General features: G+C 35.1%; 1 protein-coding gene across 1 annotated transcript in view; it reads left to right on the top strand.

Annotated features, from left to right (window-relative positions):
- Positions 1–14,703, top strand: part of LOC124365398 (transcription factor SOX-21-like) — a 103,689-nt gene extending 88,986 nt beyond the window's left edge. The window contains exon 2 of the mRNA XM_046821377.1: positions 13,430–14,703. Within this exon, the coding sequence (XP_046677333.1) occupies positions 13,430–13,925 (496 nt within the window). The 3' untranslated portion in view covers positions 13,926–14,703. The remainder of the gene's footprint in view (positions 1–13,429) is intronic.
- Positions 14,704–18,929: the final 4,226 nt, after the last annotated feature.

The following is an 18,929-nucleotide window of genomic DNA, read 5'->3' as shown; positions in this document are numbered from 1 at the left end:
AACGATTTTTTGTTATCATTAAACTGTACTCAACTAAACTATATATGTATATCGAGAAAAAAATCACTTCCGGTCTGTAAATACCGAAGAAAAGCTCTCTACAGATTCAAGTTTTGATGATTTTGGATTTCACTGGTTGAGTGGTTGAGGTAAAAGTAGTACTTATAATTATGTTACGACATTGATTTTAGGTATTAATTCAAACGCCGACAAATTAATATATAATAACCAAGAAAGAAAAACAATAATAATCACTTCCGATCGGAATATATACTAAGGAAAATGAAATAATACCTCAGTCAGTGAAATCCAAAGTAGTCGGAACTTCTTGTCAGTAGTGTTTTTCCGGTGTATTATCCGACCGAAGTGATTTTTTCAATTTTTCTTCGATAATTATGTAGTTATTAGTCAGCGTTCAATTGATACCCAAAAATCAATGTTCAAACATAGTTTTAAGTACCACTTTTATCTCAACGACTCAACCAGTGAAATCCACAATCGTCAAAACTTGAATTTATAGAGAGCTTTTCCTCGGTATTTTTCCGTCCGGAAGTGATTTTATTGTTTTGTTTCTTGATAATTATATATGTATTAGTCGGCGTTGAAAAAATACACGTCCTAACATAATTCTAAGTACCACTTTTACCTCAACCACTCAAACAAGTGAAGTCCAAAATCATCAAAACTTGAATCTATAGAGAGCGTTTCTTCGGTATTTACCGACCGGAAGTGATTTTTTTCTCGATGATTATATAGGTACAGTGTACAGTTTAATGATAACAAAAATCGTTGTCCTAACTCAACCGAAAAACACCACGTTTACCTCAATCACTGTAGTCCAAATTAATTGAAGTTCTAATAAGTAGAGTTTTTAGTTTTTTCAGTGTATTTTCCGACCAAAAGTGATTTTTTTATATTTCTTTGATAATTATATACACGTCTGCAGTTTTAATGACACCTAAAAATCAACGTCGTAACTTAATTTTATGCGTCATTTACGTCCCCAAGACGAATTTGAACGAAGTGGTCGCTAATTTAAACTGTTCGCCGTGTTACGGTTCAGGTTACTTTGCCACGTCACGTGACCGCGCACTATAGAAATACCGTGATTACACCACACTATCCGAAAAGCCGAGCCCAAAAGTATCGTTTGATACTTTATGATTTAAACGAAAGGACAATTATATTTTTAACAACGGTCACTTTCATTAATTAAATCAATCAATTTTAATGTTTGTAAACAAGAGTAATGATAACTCTCTCCTTTTTTCTCCTCCTGCTCCATGCTTCATTTTTTAATGTCTTAAAATTTCGGGGGGGGGGGTCCGGACCCCCTGGACCCCCCCTTCGCTACGCCACTGACTGTATCTACGAGTATTCTTAATCCCACTCGGTCAATGGGAAGGGAAGAAAAGGGTTCTGATATGTAGAAACAGCACACTGAAATGATTGAATGAAATTTGCCTGATGATGGAATCATTGATTGCGAAAGGCCTTGTGCAAAAATAAAAGTTATATATTGGAAAATGTTTTATTCATTCATACCTGTAAAATAAACCTTTTTTCCAATACTCCAAGGTTCTACAAACGCATCATTACTTGATTTGTTTACATAAACTACGTACATACCATTTTAAGTTCGGCCAGTCAGTCTATTTAATGCATAAGCTAGTTAGAGCCAAGAAAAGTGTCATACTTCACGAAGATATCTTGGTTGATTAGGGGAAAAAAACAGAGGCAAACATTTAGATAGCCCATTAGATTTATACCCACACCAACGATTATGATATTCACATACTTTCATTATAACACAACAATTATTAATTATTATTGTACACTATCATATTTAACAAACTATTGTGTTCTTTATAACGAAATACAAGTTTACTCAAACTTACAACAGAACTCTATGGAGTCCGGTACTATATGGACACTCTTAGCATGATCTCTGATGTTTATCTCTGATACGTTTATGGATTTGGAACAATACAAAAGTCAACAGTCAAAACATGCTTTACAGACAGGCATAAACATGACTTCCATAAAAATAGTTATACACGAAAAGTTCTATAGTCTCTTCATGAACGGAAAGTTATCAATACACACATGATGATACTTTGTGATTTCAGGTGGTTTCCAATCTATCCCAGTCGGCGGCATATTTAGCCTGTACTAAAAGACAACCAAAATCTAGATGTTTCTTTTAATTCAGTAACTAAGACCATCTAATACAATTCACTGGCGAAACGCTAGGTTCCGCCAGTGTTAGCATTAGGTCTGGCCGTCGAATTGCGCTTAACCAGTTAGGCTATTTAAGAAGAATTGCCGTGTTTTTACTTTTTGCACTCCAATATCTTGGCCAAGCAATATACTGAGCACCCGCTCCTTTTAAGCCAGTCAAGTACAGAAATAGTTCACAGCGCGATCCGACGGCCAGCCCTAGTGCTACCACTGACAAAGCCTTTGTCAGTTATGTTGACTATAATCTTAAGAACACGTCTATGTCCTTAAATTGTCTTTCCTCTAAAAAAAATATACCGTACTAAAATGACCACTCATAGCATCAAGAAAGTAGCCAGGACTAACTTTTTTGGGGGATCCACACAAATGATATTTTCCCGTAGTGGACAGAGAGTAAGGTCCTTAAAAAGTTCTTGACCCGTTTCGTTGTTGACATCGTTCTTTCAGCAGTTCACGTCAGTAATACTGAATTATTTAAATACGAATAATATTTTACTAAAAAGTAATTGAAAATTTGAAAATTTTGGTGGGGGGGTCCGGACCCCTTGAACATCATATTGGCGCTCCTACTTCATATTGTTTTTATTTACTTTGCTACGAGTTAGGAAAAAATTGCTAAAATTTTATGACCATATCCATTATTTATTATTACGAGACTCTATCCTATGGAAACTTGTTTCCAACACTAATTAGCAGTAATTAAAATTCGCGTAGGAGAAATAATTATTAACCCATTAGCACTCGGATGCGGAGGGAGAGTTTGCGGTGATGATCGTCACCCTCGGATCAGTTTTGTCTCCTAAATCTGTTTAGCCCGGGCACAAATCACGGGCTGACATCTTGGCGGGGGTGTGAGGGGAGGGCGGAAATTGATTCACTCACCCGTGATGTGGTGTGTGTGTGTGTGTGTGTGTGTGTGTGTGTGTGTGTGTGTGTGTGTGTGTGTGCGTGCGTGCGTGTGTAGTGTGCCACGCACTTTCAGCTAATAGATTGTTCCCGTGACTTCAGACACACACTTACCCGCACTTTCGTTGTTTGCCCACTTCTTGATCGGCCTTTTGTGGACTTTTGAGGCTTGACTCCGTTTTCGATGCCTGTAAAGAATGAATGACGTGTCATACCTATGTGCATTATATGTTTTAGGTTGTAAACGCCATTCGCCATCAGCTTAAGGTACAAACCCAAAAACAATTATTATTTTCTTAATAACACTAAATAGCTGCTTACTGTAGGTCCAGAAGGATCAACTATTGAAGTTATTAAATGAGGGAGATATTTATTTTTCTTTTTTTTTTAGTTAATGTAAAACTATGGTATGCTGACACATTCTCTTAAGTTTTTTAAGTTTGATCTCTATATAAACAAAGTCTGTAATGCATTTTAAACTTATTAAAACCAAACAGATTTAACTACGAGTGGGCTATACATAGTATTTTCACTAAACGACACCAAAAAGGAAATTTTCATATACATATAATAAACCTAAGTTCATCATTTATAAAACGTAACTCATGTTTAAGCTAGCAAAATCCTAAAGTAGTTTTTACTGACATGACAGTTATAAACTAGCCAGAATTAAACCTCCTGGGGAGATGCATACGTTATGGTCTAAACATGGGGAGAGTACTTTACATCCACGCATCAACTTCATGATAACGAGCAACTGCAAATTGAAAATAAGCCTAAATTTGTCTGAATTTCTAATCCACTCCAGCATTTATGTCGAAGACGAATGATCACTGGATTCGGAGCCACCCTATCAAGGGTGAAAAGGTTAAGAGGTGTCAAACCATCGACTTTTATATACGGTGCAATCGAAGAAATGTTTTCATTGACCAGCTGATGTTTCGACCTTAATGATTGCTAACCATTTAGAAGATACGACGTAAAAGCGAAAGAGACATATTTGTGGCTTTTAAACTATAGAACGGTCATTTGTTCCCAAATATTACAATAGCATTTTCAGGAGAACTATCAGAACAGCCACGGGAAGAGATCAAAATTCTTTAAGGAAATCAAAGAAAGATGAAACAAACTGCCGGACACACAACAAAAACTTAATTACACACTTATGAAAGAACTTATGTAAACAATAACGTAGCCATCGAGAAGGTCCAGGGTGACCGGACCCCCCAAATTTAAAATTTTACCAATTACTTTTTTAGTAAACGATTATTATTTAATTAATTCAGTGTTACTGACATGTACTGCTGAAAGATCGTTTTAAACAAAGAAACGGGTCAAGAACTGTTTAAGGGAAAAAATGAGGCCTTACTCTCTGTCTACTACGGGAAAATATCGTTTGTGTGGATCCCTCAAAAAAGTCTCTGACCCCCCCCCCCCCCCACCAAACATTTTTCTTTGCTTCGTTCTGTGATGCAAAGTTCTCTCCTGCTGGCGTACTAGAATGTGAGCCCGACATGTTTGTTGTGCAGAGCGGTAACCACAACCTGCTCCCCCCCCCCCCCCGCTACCTCACGGGAGATTATCTCCTCAGCAGTAAACCGGTGAATGTACAAGAGTGCCACACAATACCAGGCGACTCTCCCTGCGTTGTCGCGCGAGACGCGAGATACACCATCACCGCGGCTGACTATTGGCAGGAAATGAACTGCGCGGTTTTTATGCGCTAAGATAATAGGGCGAAGCGCGAGTCGCGCGGCCCGTTACGACCAAGATACGTGGCGTCAACTTTACGATCCTCCGCGCGGCAAATAAAGCCCCCATCACTCCCCTACATACGCGTGTTGACTCGCTGCAGCGCTATTCACCCTGTTGACGGAAACAACGATCGGCTTTGTGCCATTACAATATCACGTTTGTGCTATTACAATTTGATGTTTCTGCTCTTACAATATTAAGTTTGTACTATCACAGTATGACGTTTGTGTTATTACAAGATGGCATTTGTGTTATTACAAGATGACGTTTGTGCTATTACAAGATGACGTTTGTGTTATTACAAGATGACGTTTTGTGCTGTTACAATATGACGATGGGCTATTACAACAATACGTTTATGCTATTACAATATGACGTGTTTTATGGCTTAATTAATAACGGTTTGGAATAATAAGCGGTATAGTTAATTATTTGGGATGAAGTTAAATTAGTGAGGCACAACGAAATTCACTAAACAATGGCACCTTGACCTATTGTTATATATATGTTTTATATATATATATATATATATATATATATATATATATATAATATATATAAAACAATAGAAAAATAAAACTGAATAAACTATCGATGAATACAACATTCCCCACTGTTTTTCATAGTTAGTGTCTGTTTTTTTTTTTGTTATTCCGGGGTCCAGAGTTCAAATATCAGTCAGTACTCGAAAGCTCATATATTAACAGATAAGTTTCTGAACAATTACGCAATACATTTCCAGACTACCGCCAAATCACAAAAATTATCATGACTGGATAGGATGTAAATTTTGAAAAAGAAACCAGGTTTAAATTATAAATATTATATTGTTTTGTGATATTCATAATAAAATTGTATAAACATGAAAAGTGTGAGTCTTTGAATTTTTTTACCCCAAATTTATATGAGAAATCAAGTTTGAAAATGGAATCCAGTTTTTCGCCAAGATTTGGCAAGGCAGGAAGGTCGCATTCCAACACAATTTTCATCCAAGAAAACAAATAATAAATATTAGGTTGGTATTTATTAACAACAGATTTATAATAATATTAAACTATATTACGTGGAATAAATATATGATGCTGTAACAAAAAAAAACGAGTTTGTAGGGTTACTTCAGGATCCGAGCGAACTCGACAGCTTCCGTAATATTTTCCAATGAAATCCAATCAAACATGATATAATAATAATACTTATATTAGCCTTCTTCACGTTCGTTGAGCCCGATTCGTTTAATGCAAATTTAAGAAGGTTGTAATTCGCATTTAATACAACCTTTTTCTCTCGCAGCTTAACTGCTTAAAGATTTTGCATTTTAATTTAAAGCAATCAAAAAACTTTAATTTTCATGTTTAATTGTACCTTTAAAGAATTTTAAATGACAGCTGTTTAATGCTCTAATGAGTTTTTTGATATCTAGTAAAATTTCAAGATGAAGTTTGAAGACTTTTTATGCATCGTTATACTAAAGTTTCACAATAACAGGCGAAAATAAAGTTCAACTTTCACCATACTGAACCGTAAGGATTATATCAATACGGTTTAATATATTTTAATTCTAAATTTAACTGCACTTGTTACAATATAGAATTGTAGGTGTAGTAAAGGTGTATAAAATGGCATATTTCCTGTATGAGTGGCCTTAAAAAGTGTACAATTGTAAATTATGAATTTTTTTAAGAGTGGATACGATATAACTTCGTTGGCATCCAAAAGAAATGAATTCCATAAAATGAATTGTATCGTGCTCGTGTAAACGAGCATATGAACATTTCATTGCCCTCTTAACACAATATCAACAGCTTTGTTTAGTGTCCTATACCAAACGTCATTAGAACGACTTGCGATAAGCTTTATTCACTCCTTTAGAGACTTAATAAAGATCCCTTATAGGTAATTAAAATTAGGAAAAAATTACACGATTGATAAAACATTGAAAACACTTATATTTACGACTTTCTATGAGACATTCTCATATATGAAGAAGAAAATGAGAGTTATATAACAGGAGTGTGGTTAATTTTTTTCCTCATTCATAGCTTCATTTCCAAATTAGTACTGAAATTATATTTGCAATCTATTTTTAAGTTATGTTTTATTATACAAAAAAGCAAGTAAAAAATATATTTACAACCACTAAAATTTCTTTCACTTGTACTTCTTACCGAAACATGTATAACTTGTGCTTCTAATATAAAATTAATTCATAAAAAAAATTAGAAAATAATTTTTTAAGTTGTTAATAAAGAGCTCTGCCCCTACACCTACGAAGTGCCAAAAATAAGTTCTAAGGTGATTGACAAATAAAAATGTTCCAGCTTTAAAATATGTCCAATTTTAGCATAAATAAATAACACGGCACTACTTTGTTCTAAGAAATAATTATTAAATAGTGGAGAACTTTTAATTTCTTGTATGTATTTAAGAGCGTTCATTTCAATGATACCACTTGTCAGCCAATAAAATCTCTAAATCTTGTGTGTTAGAGAATTTGATGAAATACAAGTGCAAACAAAACTGTCGCAAATCCGGAAAACAAAAGAAATAGAAAGTATGCTTCGACCATTCAACTTCCTCTAAACATACAACTTCTTCAATATTAGAGATTATTGCATATTTAAAAAACTGTTGGAATAATATGATTTGATAATATGATTTTGAGTAAATCTCGTACTGAATCTTCAGAAAAAACTTCCTTTAAACATACAACTTCTTCAATATTAGAGATTATAGAATATTTAAAAATTGTTGGGAATATTGTTTCATTTGGGCAGTACATACAGATTAGAAGAGGATGTTATACGTTTTCGTTATGCTAATTTTGAATCATAAAAAACCATAAGAGTTAATTAATTGTTTTAACTTTCTAAAAGTAAATAGAAATTGAAACTTAAACACTAGAGATTACAATATAAATTCGAATATTGATTGTGAAGCAAACTTTTGTAATGAATCTTCTGATTATTAGGTAATTTCAGAACACAAAAGCTCTTTAGAAGTTAATGATAACGGTTTACTTTGTGTAACATATATTGGTGGTTATGTGGGCAACAAAACTATTTTGTGTTAACTGACGTGAAAGTTATAAAGTTGCCTTAATAAACAGTGATAGAGACTGTTTTATTTCAAATGTCAAGTGTTTAAAAATACTTTCATAGAGGTACCACCAGATATTTATTATTGTTAAAATTTTAATTACGGGTATAAAATCATGTGTTCAGTAAGTGGAAAGGTTTGAACGTTATTTTATGAAATTATAATTCCAGCGAAAGGCTTTTGAGATTTAAGGACTGGTACAGTTAGTTTATCCTTAGGTTTAGCTCCAGTTCACCTTCCTCTTAGTACACTGTCTGGAATACGACACACTCACAGATCTGACTCCTGTGATCTGGAGTCATGTTCGTCCGAAGAGATCCAAATATATGTCGGCGACGAAGTAGCTCAAATCGAACTATTTACATAGGTTTGACATCAGAGACGCTGGGGTGGGGGGGGGGGGGGGTGGGGGGGGGGGGGGGTGGGGGGGGGGGGGGGTGGGGGGGGGGGGGGGTGGGGGGGGGGGGGGGTGGGGGGGGGGGGGGGAAGGCCTTAATCCCTTGAGAGGCCTCTTGTGCACCTCCCCCCCCCCATAAATATATATGAAGCCCTCCCTAGCTGTTTATATCAGTAGTTGCACCGCTGCAAACAACATAACAGGTATTTCCAACAAATTTACAAAACCATTAACCAAAGTGCCAAAAATATCAAAATATCTTTAACTATTTAATATATGGTTTCATATAAATTAAGAAAATTTTCATCAAATACACATATGCAAAAATACAGTTAAATACCTAAAAGTTATTATATAAGTTATGAAAAACCCCATACACAAACATTTTAGTACTATGTTTTGATATTATATCAACAAGCTCCTCATAGTAATAACTTTATTTAAAATGAATACTATTTAGATCTTTTTTTAGTGCCTTACCAAAGTTAAAGACGTAATACTAAAGTTGTAAATGTTGAAACCAATGACATACGTATCTTGGCGCGAGGAGCAATTGTAAGGAATGCTTCTATGGATTGCGCGTGTGTGAAATTGGGATTTCTGCCCGCTCGTAGCTAAAAGAATTGAACTATGCCCAGAATGCCTTGGGATCCAGTTTGTCTAGCTTATTAAGGTCAACACAGTCGCATGCCTTGGAAAGTTCAAGAAACACTCTTAAAGTGGCATTCCGACATTATAGCCCCTCAACAATCATTTCGACTGGATTCACAGCGTATACCGTCGATTTTCCCTTTCTGAAGCTAAATTTGTCCTCAGAGATCTGATTAAGTTTGTTTAGAAAGCAAAGCATTCTTGTCAAAAAAGTTTTTGTTTAATTTCTTTCAAGACTGGTAAGTTTGACTAACTAACTTAGTAAGCCAAGGCACTTTTTTGGGGGATAATTCAATGCAACCGAAAATGAACAAAAATGGATTATTAGAATTGACGTAAAAAATGCATGGGTTTGGCTTCTTATATGCCTCGTGACAATATAAATTTAGAAAAAATATTTCTATTGTCAGAAGGACAGATTAAATATATTCACAACAATAACTTTTATTCATTTACATTCACTGTAAATTAACAAACAAACAATGGAACATCCATCATTGATTATGAATCATTGCGACAAATGATATAAAAATAAACTTGTGAAAGAGGCGTAAAACAATTCTGATAAATCTGACACATTCACATTACGACCATATGGGGTTACAGATTTATATTGTGCGTGTCTGCTCTATCTGGAGTGTAAATGTGTTTGTAATAATGGAGCCGCTTTGATTGTTAGTGTGGTTGGGTTACACATTGTCATCAATCAGGTATATCAGTGTCTAACCATTATCCTCATATTTTTATTGATAGTTTTCAGAATTATCTCCTTTACAATTGTTTATCTTTTCTCCTTGATGGATTACTTAATGGTAATAACAGTTGCTGATTTATCTTTACGTCATTTATCTAAATTTTATATATGAGGAGTGTTAGTTTTAAAAACATCGTTTTCTACGTGGAAAGGAAGTAGTCATGTTGGGATGACTTACAAACTGTAGAAATTATTGCAAAATTCACTGTGTTACATTTTTCAAGCGGTAATTTCTACGAACAATTTAGTAAAATTGATTCTAAAATGACTTATAGCCTTAATTTAATACAGATATTTTTCGACAATCTCCCAATTTTTGTATAATCTTATATGTTGTGTTAACGTATTTTCGCTCGAGATTTTCATATAAAGAAACAACTTAGTTATGGATTTGAAATTTTACATGTAACGTCCCATTTTAAATTGGTGATTTTGTATGATTCATGATTCATGTTCCTATTTGAATTTGGCTACGCGATTACGCAGCCTAACTACGAGAAATATTTCATAAGCAGACTTTAAATTTTGCATGAAACTTCAATATAGAAAAGAATGAGTTCGATGATGGTACATGCCTACTCTTGGGATTTGGCTGAGCGTCATTGAAGCCTATCATTCAGTAGGCAGATAAATTTTGTCTTCTCTCTGCCGGAGGGCTGTAAAATATCTCTGCTGTATGATTCTCGGGTGAATGAAATAAGCTTTAAACTTTGCCTGCAACTTCAGTGAAACCTCTTACGCAACACGTGTCATAGCGTACTCCAACCTTATATATGACAGACGTTCAATCTATTCATTTAATTCCTACAATTGCGACTATGTAGCTTGGTTATTAGACGTTTGAGTAAATATAATCCTGAAGTGTAAATTTAAATACACTTTATTGGTTATGGAAGTGAATAAACACAATGGTATGCATGACACGATGTATAGCTATGAATTATTTATAATTGGATGAAAATTTGGCAAGATTGGTGGTTTTTTTGTATGTATGAAAGTAGGTATGTATTTTTACAGCAGTAATTTACATGTCACTATTGGTTAAAATCACATATTCCAAGATAACCGTACCTAGACGTCGCGTCGTACTGTGACAAGTAACCAGGACCGGACAATAGAGTTCGCTAGTGTTTCCAAAGACCCCAGAAATGCTACTTACTAAGTTTAGCAGGTGTAAAAATTAGTTCCAGTGTAACTTTTGATTTTTATGTTTTCTGGGTACAGAGTTGTCATTTGGCCTGGCTTTGTGTCATTACTAAAGTCTAACTTCTTAATGTTATGCTTAATACATATGCAAAAATACATACAGTATAATGTAAAATACAAATACAAAATACAAATACAAATATAAAAATACAAATATAATGCAAAAGTACATAAAGTAGTTTGTAAAAATTGTGGGTTCAAATACGTAGAATACTCCTATAACATTTTACAAAACTGAGATAACAATGAATATTTCTTAAAGGGCATTTAATTTGTATTCGTACGATTTGTGTCAGTCCAGTGCCACTGAAGCCACACGGTAGCCGTGTCGTCCTCCAGTTTGATTTTAGCTAGTGTTTTTGCGGTGTCTTCAGTTTGTGTGTTTCAGTAGACGTTGAAATTTTGATATCACTAGTTCACTAGTTGAATAAAAAGCTGTCCATCTAGTGCAAGTCATCAAAAGAAGCAACTGGCGTACCGTACAAAAGTTGTGAAAATAACTTTTTCAGATCATGATTTCACAGATCTTCAAATAATACATTACAGCTTTCGACTTCCTCACGTCTCTGATTAATTAGACGAAACCAGAATCGATTGCACCTTTTTTTCTTTTCCGCCGACGATACAGTAACCTTAATGCAATGACTTGTTCGATCCAAGTGTTGTTTTCGATTTTTCTGATTGACTTTTCTCCGTCCGGGCAGAATCGTTGCAGTGTGAAATCAACAGATCACGATTTAAAAACGAAACGAACAGAATCGTGCAGTGTGAACATCACAGATCACGATTTAAAAACGTCCGGATTTTCCTGCGTCCGGACGGAATCGTGCAGTGTGAAAATCAACAGATCACTATTTAAAAAACGTCCGGATTTCTCATGGACGGACAGCATCCTGTAGTGTGAAAATCAACAGATCACGATTTGAAAACGTCCGAATTTTTCCCTGGACGGACAGAATCGTATAATCTGTAAAGGGCCTTATTTAACTTACTCGGTCACAGCTTACCGATGTTTTAACATCTAAGGTACCCATATTTAATAAAATTTTGAAATCTTTCGAGCAGGATGTGAAGAGCCAACAGATGATAATCGTTACGCTGAAACGCACGGTCTAAAACTTGGTCGAAAATTGGATATTTACAATTTTAAATATAATTGTTCTCACCTTTGGTAAGCATATTTCAAACTCTCGGACTTGTATAATGATGAGGGTACCGTAGTAAACGTTTTGTGACCATTTTTTGTCGCAGATACTGAGCTCGTTCTTGAGTGATAAAACAGAGTTTGCACTCAATTACAACGATAGAAGCCACTCGGTCGAGGCACGCGGCCTATAATGAACAGATAACGAGCGAGTGAGGGTGAAGTATTATTATCACTGGAGAGGCGGGTACAGTAGCTGTGCTGTGATAACGTGACAAAGCCGCCTGTGTGACGTCACCCCTTGTCTGTCTGTCCCATTGTATCTCGACACTGGTCAGTATGTCGCCACTTCCACACCGCAACACGTTTTCCCATGGTCTGTCATCCCAAGGTCGAACATCGTATTGCGATCATTTCAACTTTACGTTGTTTTTTCTGATCAGATAAATTTCGATGCTGTGCTGTATGCTGTCAGAGAACGTTATTATTGTAGTTATCGATGATAAGAAAACACAACTAAACTTAATCGAGCTATATTTTCGAGTATGTTACGATAGTGACTAAAATAGTGTTACTTTATCTTGTACATGTGGTTTATTTCACACCTGCCCTCCATAAATTAAAATATTTCTAATCAATCAATAATTATTTTACAGCAAAACTTCACAAAAACTACCATTGAAATTTTCAATATTCCCAATGGGATTCGAAGAACGGAACCACTATACTAGTCAATGGCGTAGTGCGTACAGCGGGTATCGTAAGATAACCGAATCAAGTCAACATCGAACATGGTTTTCGCTTGGATGGGTCACGGCTGAGCGATCCTGTTTACAGGATCAAGACGAACTGCCCGTCTGCCCCGCCGCGCCGTTGGTGGTTCGGAAGTCACCTTTAAGCAGTTGGTCCCCAGGTTAAGTGTTAGAGAGGGCTTCTTAGTCCTAATTTCACCTAGTAAAAGAAGACATCACTTTAACTTTAAAAACATCTTTTCCTAGGATTGCAACTGGATTGCCATTCTGAGTGAACACATTATCACTGTATAAATAGCGTAAAATATAATTTGTAATCAAACCAGTACTCATAAGCTGAGTATATATAGGTGATGTTCCTAATTTTGGAAATTCAAATACCCTAGGGCCTAGAGATTACAATAATAAATACCTTTATATAATTTTTCTAACTTCCACCATACTTTCCATAAAGGTTCTTAATGTAAAATTCTACCACGTGTAACAAAAATGAAAAAGTCACTCATACCTGTTGTGGTTTGTTGCAGGGCACTGCATATGAAGGAGCATCCAGACTACAAGTACAGGCCTCGGAGGAAGCCCAAGTCCTTGGTGCAGAAGAAGGAAGTAGTAAAATACAACGGATTCTCGCTAGACCCGGCCCAGCTGCCTCGGTCTCTACTGCCGCCACCGCCTCCTTTGCTGCCGCAGGAGGACCTGAAATTCCCGCGGAGCTTGTTTCCGCCGTTCCCGTACCATCTGTACCACGCGGCCAAGATGCACGTCGAGGAGCTCGGAGGCGGGAAAACCGCGGCGGACCTTGCCCTGCAAGCTCTGTACGGAAGTTCTCTCTATTCTCATGCCGCGGCAGCAGCAGCTTCCGCAGCGTGGCCTGCTGGTCTATCAGCGACCCCTCCTGGAGTCATATCTTGCGGCTGCCCTCCAGAGCAACCCCCCAGCCCCCCCAGTGACTCCGTCAAGCGACCCGTAGCCTACTTCCTGATGAAGCCCGAGGACAAGTTCTCCTCGCAGCACGTCATCTGAAGACCGCTCCCAGTCCTCCCCGAGATGCCTCGGGGGGGACTGGGCTCGGGATTGTGGCCCGCTGGCCCCTGGTGGGCCCCCAGCACCGCCACATCGGCCGCCTCCTCGCCCCCGGAGCGGCCTTCCTCCAGACACAGTGCTCATGCGGACTGAGTGCAGACGTTGTGAATAGACAGTGAGGCCCAACATGACAAGTGACAGTGCCAGTGTGTGGCTTACGGGTTGAGTTTCCAGGCGTTCCAGAATATCACTTAAGTGCAATACAGTTGTCTTTTAGTTTATCGAGATGTGCATCATTCTAAGTAGGTTTTGAAAACCAACATTGTTCGTTTAGATAGTTAAGGGGAAGAATCAAACTGTTGGAAAGTAATGCTTTCATTCGACCAATTTTATATTTAATTTGCTTTAAAATTTATTATTATTTTTTTATTATTTGTTTTTAATTTGAAATTTTAATATTTTTAAAGCATTAATCCCCACGTTCACAAAAATTAATTTATTCTGCTATGCTGGCTAACATTAAGAGTCGTAAAGTAAACTATGAGAGGTATATAATTTTCTTCATTAAATTTTTGTTTTGCTGAAGTTAGCCTTTCGAGTAGGGCTTCCTTTCACACAAAATGTTTTCGCTCGGTACTCATATTGCTCAGTATTGCTGAACTCATATTCCTTCAAAAGAGTATTCGTTAAATTCTGGGTTTGGAATTTGGACATTTAAATTGGATTTACAAGGAATGTGAAAGCATTAATGATTGGTCATGACAGCACGAAATCCATATTAAATGCCATTTTGATTTTCCACTAAACCATTTTTTCAGTGTACAATTTTTCAATCAATGACCAATCTTAAAGCATTTTGCGGTGACGTACACGAAAGCACTACATTCGTTTCAAAACTTTTCATAATTGTTGTGTTGTTTACATTTATTGTTGCATTATTGTTCTAGTTGCTTTCGTTATCAAACTTTATTAGTACTTAAGTCAAAGTGTATTATACTATTTGTACTTGTAAAAACTATCTAGTTATAATAATTTGTTGTGTTTTGATTAGTGGCATTTTCGTATCGATACTGTTAGGCTTCTTGATCTGTGAATAGAGTTTTTTAACAAGTTGTTTTCGCGTGATTGAAAATTCATTTGGAGTTAATTCGTTATTTGAATTTTTTGTCAAAGTAAACTACAATGTTGGGTAAACAAAATTACTACAAAATACAAAGATCTGCTAGTTACGTTTGTTTTGATTTTCCTAAGAGGGATATCTTGTTGAGTTGATTATTATTGTTGATCTTTCGTTATTTCTCTATAAAAATTAAAATTTAGAGTTAGGTTGTCTATCAATATTTTTAAAATCACTGGTGACTCAAGCTTACTAATGCAAAAGCAGAATAGTTGTAAATACAAGAGTGATCAAGAATGTTAATACATTATCATGTATAAATACAAAACACATGAAATATTCCTACCCCTCCTTTATGTAAATACTGTTATTTTCACTACAAGGAATTTGTAAATTTGTACATAATACTGCATATAATGGACAAAAGATCTATTTAGAGTTTTGGTTGTTCACTTACAATAGTACTGTAATATATTTTAGAAATCAAATCGCTTGTATTTTCTTTTTAATATGAGAGTATGAAGAGCTATAACATTTTTAAAACACCCGATTTTGCCTTGTAGGTTTTGTAAAATTAAAACACTGTATATAATACCACAAAAGAATTAACGGTTTTTTTCATTTTCAACAATTATAAATGTCGTTAGTATTTCGAAAAATATAATTTAATTGATAAATTTGATGCATAAATTGATATTGGATCTATCCATGTTAAATATAACTATGTAAATCGTGTTTTACTAGTTTGGATAATAGATGGTGTTTAAGATCTTGGATGAGGTTGCTGTTAAGTCTCGGTTTAAGGCAAGGTGTAACATAGTTCAAAATGGTAACGTTGTACTCGTGAATTTACCTTAAATTAGATTCAGGACATTTATACAATGTCCTGAACCTGTCCGTTTTAACAATTCTATCTGCTTTTCTTGCAACGATTAGTTACAGAATCATCACAACGTTTACACCTTGGTTAAATTCGGAAAGTTTTGTCTCAGTACATCAAGAATTCTGAAATAAAAATAAGCCACTTAAATATACAATGTGTGTAAAATGGACATGTAAGACCGATTATAAGTAAGTCACAATGACATGGAAACAATTATAGAGATGTCAAACAAATAAATCATTTTGATCACACAATTTATATTTATAACAAACTTACATTAAGCTGAAATGAACAATAAAACAAAAATATCTAAGTGAACTATCAACTATTTTTAAATGTAATTAAACGGTGTTTTTTTAATGCATAAACAAATTAACTTACTCAACGTCCTTTTTTATACCATGTACATAGATGTAATCCTCAGACATTATATTATAGCAATTTCTTCACATATTCTGTTAATTTGTATTTATTTTAAGGTGAAGTTTAAAAAATAATTGTTTTATTGAATTTTTATTTACCAGTACGTAGTTAAATACAATACAAAATGTGTAAATATTACATGCCATATTGTAGTATACTGTACAAAGTGTAATTGTCTAACGCCAGCTAGTCGCTCATGTAAATAGTGTACTTTATACGTTCAATATTAACAATGAAATAAAACTCTATCTAATAAAGAGTGAGTAATTTCTTTCCTACTAAAGAAATGGTGGTCAAGGAAATATATATATATACATTTATATATACACATTCACATGTTTGTTCATTAAGAAAAAACTAATTCGTTTGAATTTGTCATTGGTGATATCATCTGTAATAAAAGTTAGACAAAACTATTTATTTGTCATTCATTACTATATGTACCATACGACAGCTGATACTTATTTATGTTAATTACAAAGTAATGCGACGTTGTGTATCTTTTACTCATTTACTTTATCAGCTGTCAAACATACTGCCTATCTTTGCAGATAATACGTTTTCTTTAAATTGTTTTTTTTTTTTTAATTATTTATGATTAGTATTTAAGAATAAAGATATGCCTTTGTTTGATTCCTATAATAAAGTATTTTACATGTCAAATTGCGTCCAAACATCCAATTTCGTCCATGTGTATTAAACATTCAAACATCTTCATAAACTTTTGCATTGTTATGTATATATATACAGGATGTAACTGAAATACACCGACAAACTTCAGGAGGTTGTTCCTGAGGTCAAAACGAACCAAAAAGTTCCTATAAATGTATGTCCTAAAATGCATCGTTTTCCGTCTGTCCGTCCTGTTTGTGTTTATTACATTAAATTTTTTTCTAAACAACCATTAAAGGTACAAAGTTAAACTTTTCAACTTATTGCTAATCTAATAAAAGATTGTCAATTTTAAAAAAATTTAAAATTTTTTACTCAACAAAATTCAAAATGGCGGCTAGTTAAAATCTTTGATGGTGAATTTTTCAAAAACTACTATTCCTGTATAAAAAATTTACTAGAATATAAAAAAAATATAAATTTATTTATAAAACGAACGGGTACCTCATTTTTTGAAATCGCTCAAGAAATAATAAAGTTATGGCATTTTTTCTTAACCTAGTAACATATCACATTTACAAGTTTTTTTTTCTTGTTTCAAAAAAAAACTACAGTAGCCTACAATTATTTAGAACATTCAACAAAAATATCTCACATTAAAACAAAAATATCTCACATTAAACAAAAGAGTTTTAAGCTGTCATTATTAAGAAATACGGAATAACTTAACAGAGCAACATTTATTTCAAAATATTAGGGATCACTTTACAACAAATGTTCAATATGCCTTCCATTTGATGCGATGCATGCATTAACACGTCTGGTCATTGATTGCCGAGTTCTTTCAAGTATTCCTGGTGTATTCCTTACAGTGTTACAGGCTGCAGTGATACGCTGTAAAAGGTCATCCCTGGTATTAAACTGGTCTTTCATAAACTAGAGTTTTCAAATGGCCCCCAAAGGAAGAAATCGATTGGATTTAGATCTGGCGACCGAGGCGGCCATGATTACAGGTCCCCCTCTGCCTATCCATCTTTCCCCATAAAGTTTGGTCCAGAAATTGCCTGACATCTAGTCTGAAATGCGCGGGAGCTCCATCATGCATGAACCAACAGTGCTCTCTCACACCCAAGGGAACATCATCTAAAATTTCAGGCAATTCGTGTTGTAAGAAATGTCTGTAGTTTTCACCATTTAGTATGTCAGGTAATACAAAAGGACCTAATAAACAGTCTCCAATGATGCCTGCCCAAACATTTATTTTAAACTGCTGTTGATGTCTCCCTTCATGAATGGCTTGTGGGTTTTCATCAGCCCATTTGATGCATATTGTGGTAGTTGGTTATTCCATCTCGATTTAAAACAAGCTTCATCTGTATACACAACTAATGATGTAAAACCAGGGTTGTTAGCTTGCTGATAAAAACCATTGGCAAAACTGTAAAACGTAATGGAAAGTCAGCTGGACCAAGGGCTTGTACACGCTGATAATGGTACGGATATAACATCTGGTCATGTAGAACTCGCCATACTGTCATGTGGTCTACGTTGAGTATTGCTCCTAACTGCCTAGTACTTACGCCTGGATCTTCCTCTACTCGCTGTAAGATGTTTTCTTCCAAATCAGGAGTTCTACGCTATCTCTGTACACCTCGGTCTGCAGTAGAAGGTAACAAAGTGCCAGTCTCATGAAGTCGGTTGAAAACAGCAGCAAATGTTGAATGAGTAGGTTGTTGTCAATTTGGAAATGATTCGTAATACAGGCGGGATGCTAGGCGACTATTACCGTTAGCTTTTCCATACATAAATATCATTGTCAGCTTGATGGCTAAATGGGTGTAACCTGCCATCTTCAATAGAATAAGTGCACTATCGACTAATAATGTTTCTACAAGTGAAAGTAACAGATCATATCTTGTCAAAATAAACAAGGAAATGACTTACTTATCTGAAATTCATTGTTGTTCTA

This window comes from Homalodisca vitripennis, chromosome 6 (assembly GCF_021130785.1).
Source record: "Homalodisca vitripennis isolate AUS2020 chromosome 6, UT_GWSS_2.1, whole genome shotgun sequence".
Classification (NCBI taxonomy): Eukaryota; Metazoa; Arthropoda; class Insecta; order Hemiptera; family Cicadellidae; genus Homalodisca; species Homalodisca vitripennis.
The sequence above is the reverse complement of the archived record's forward strand: the minus strand, read 5'-3'. Positions and strand labels throughout refer to the sequence as shown.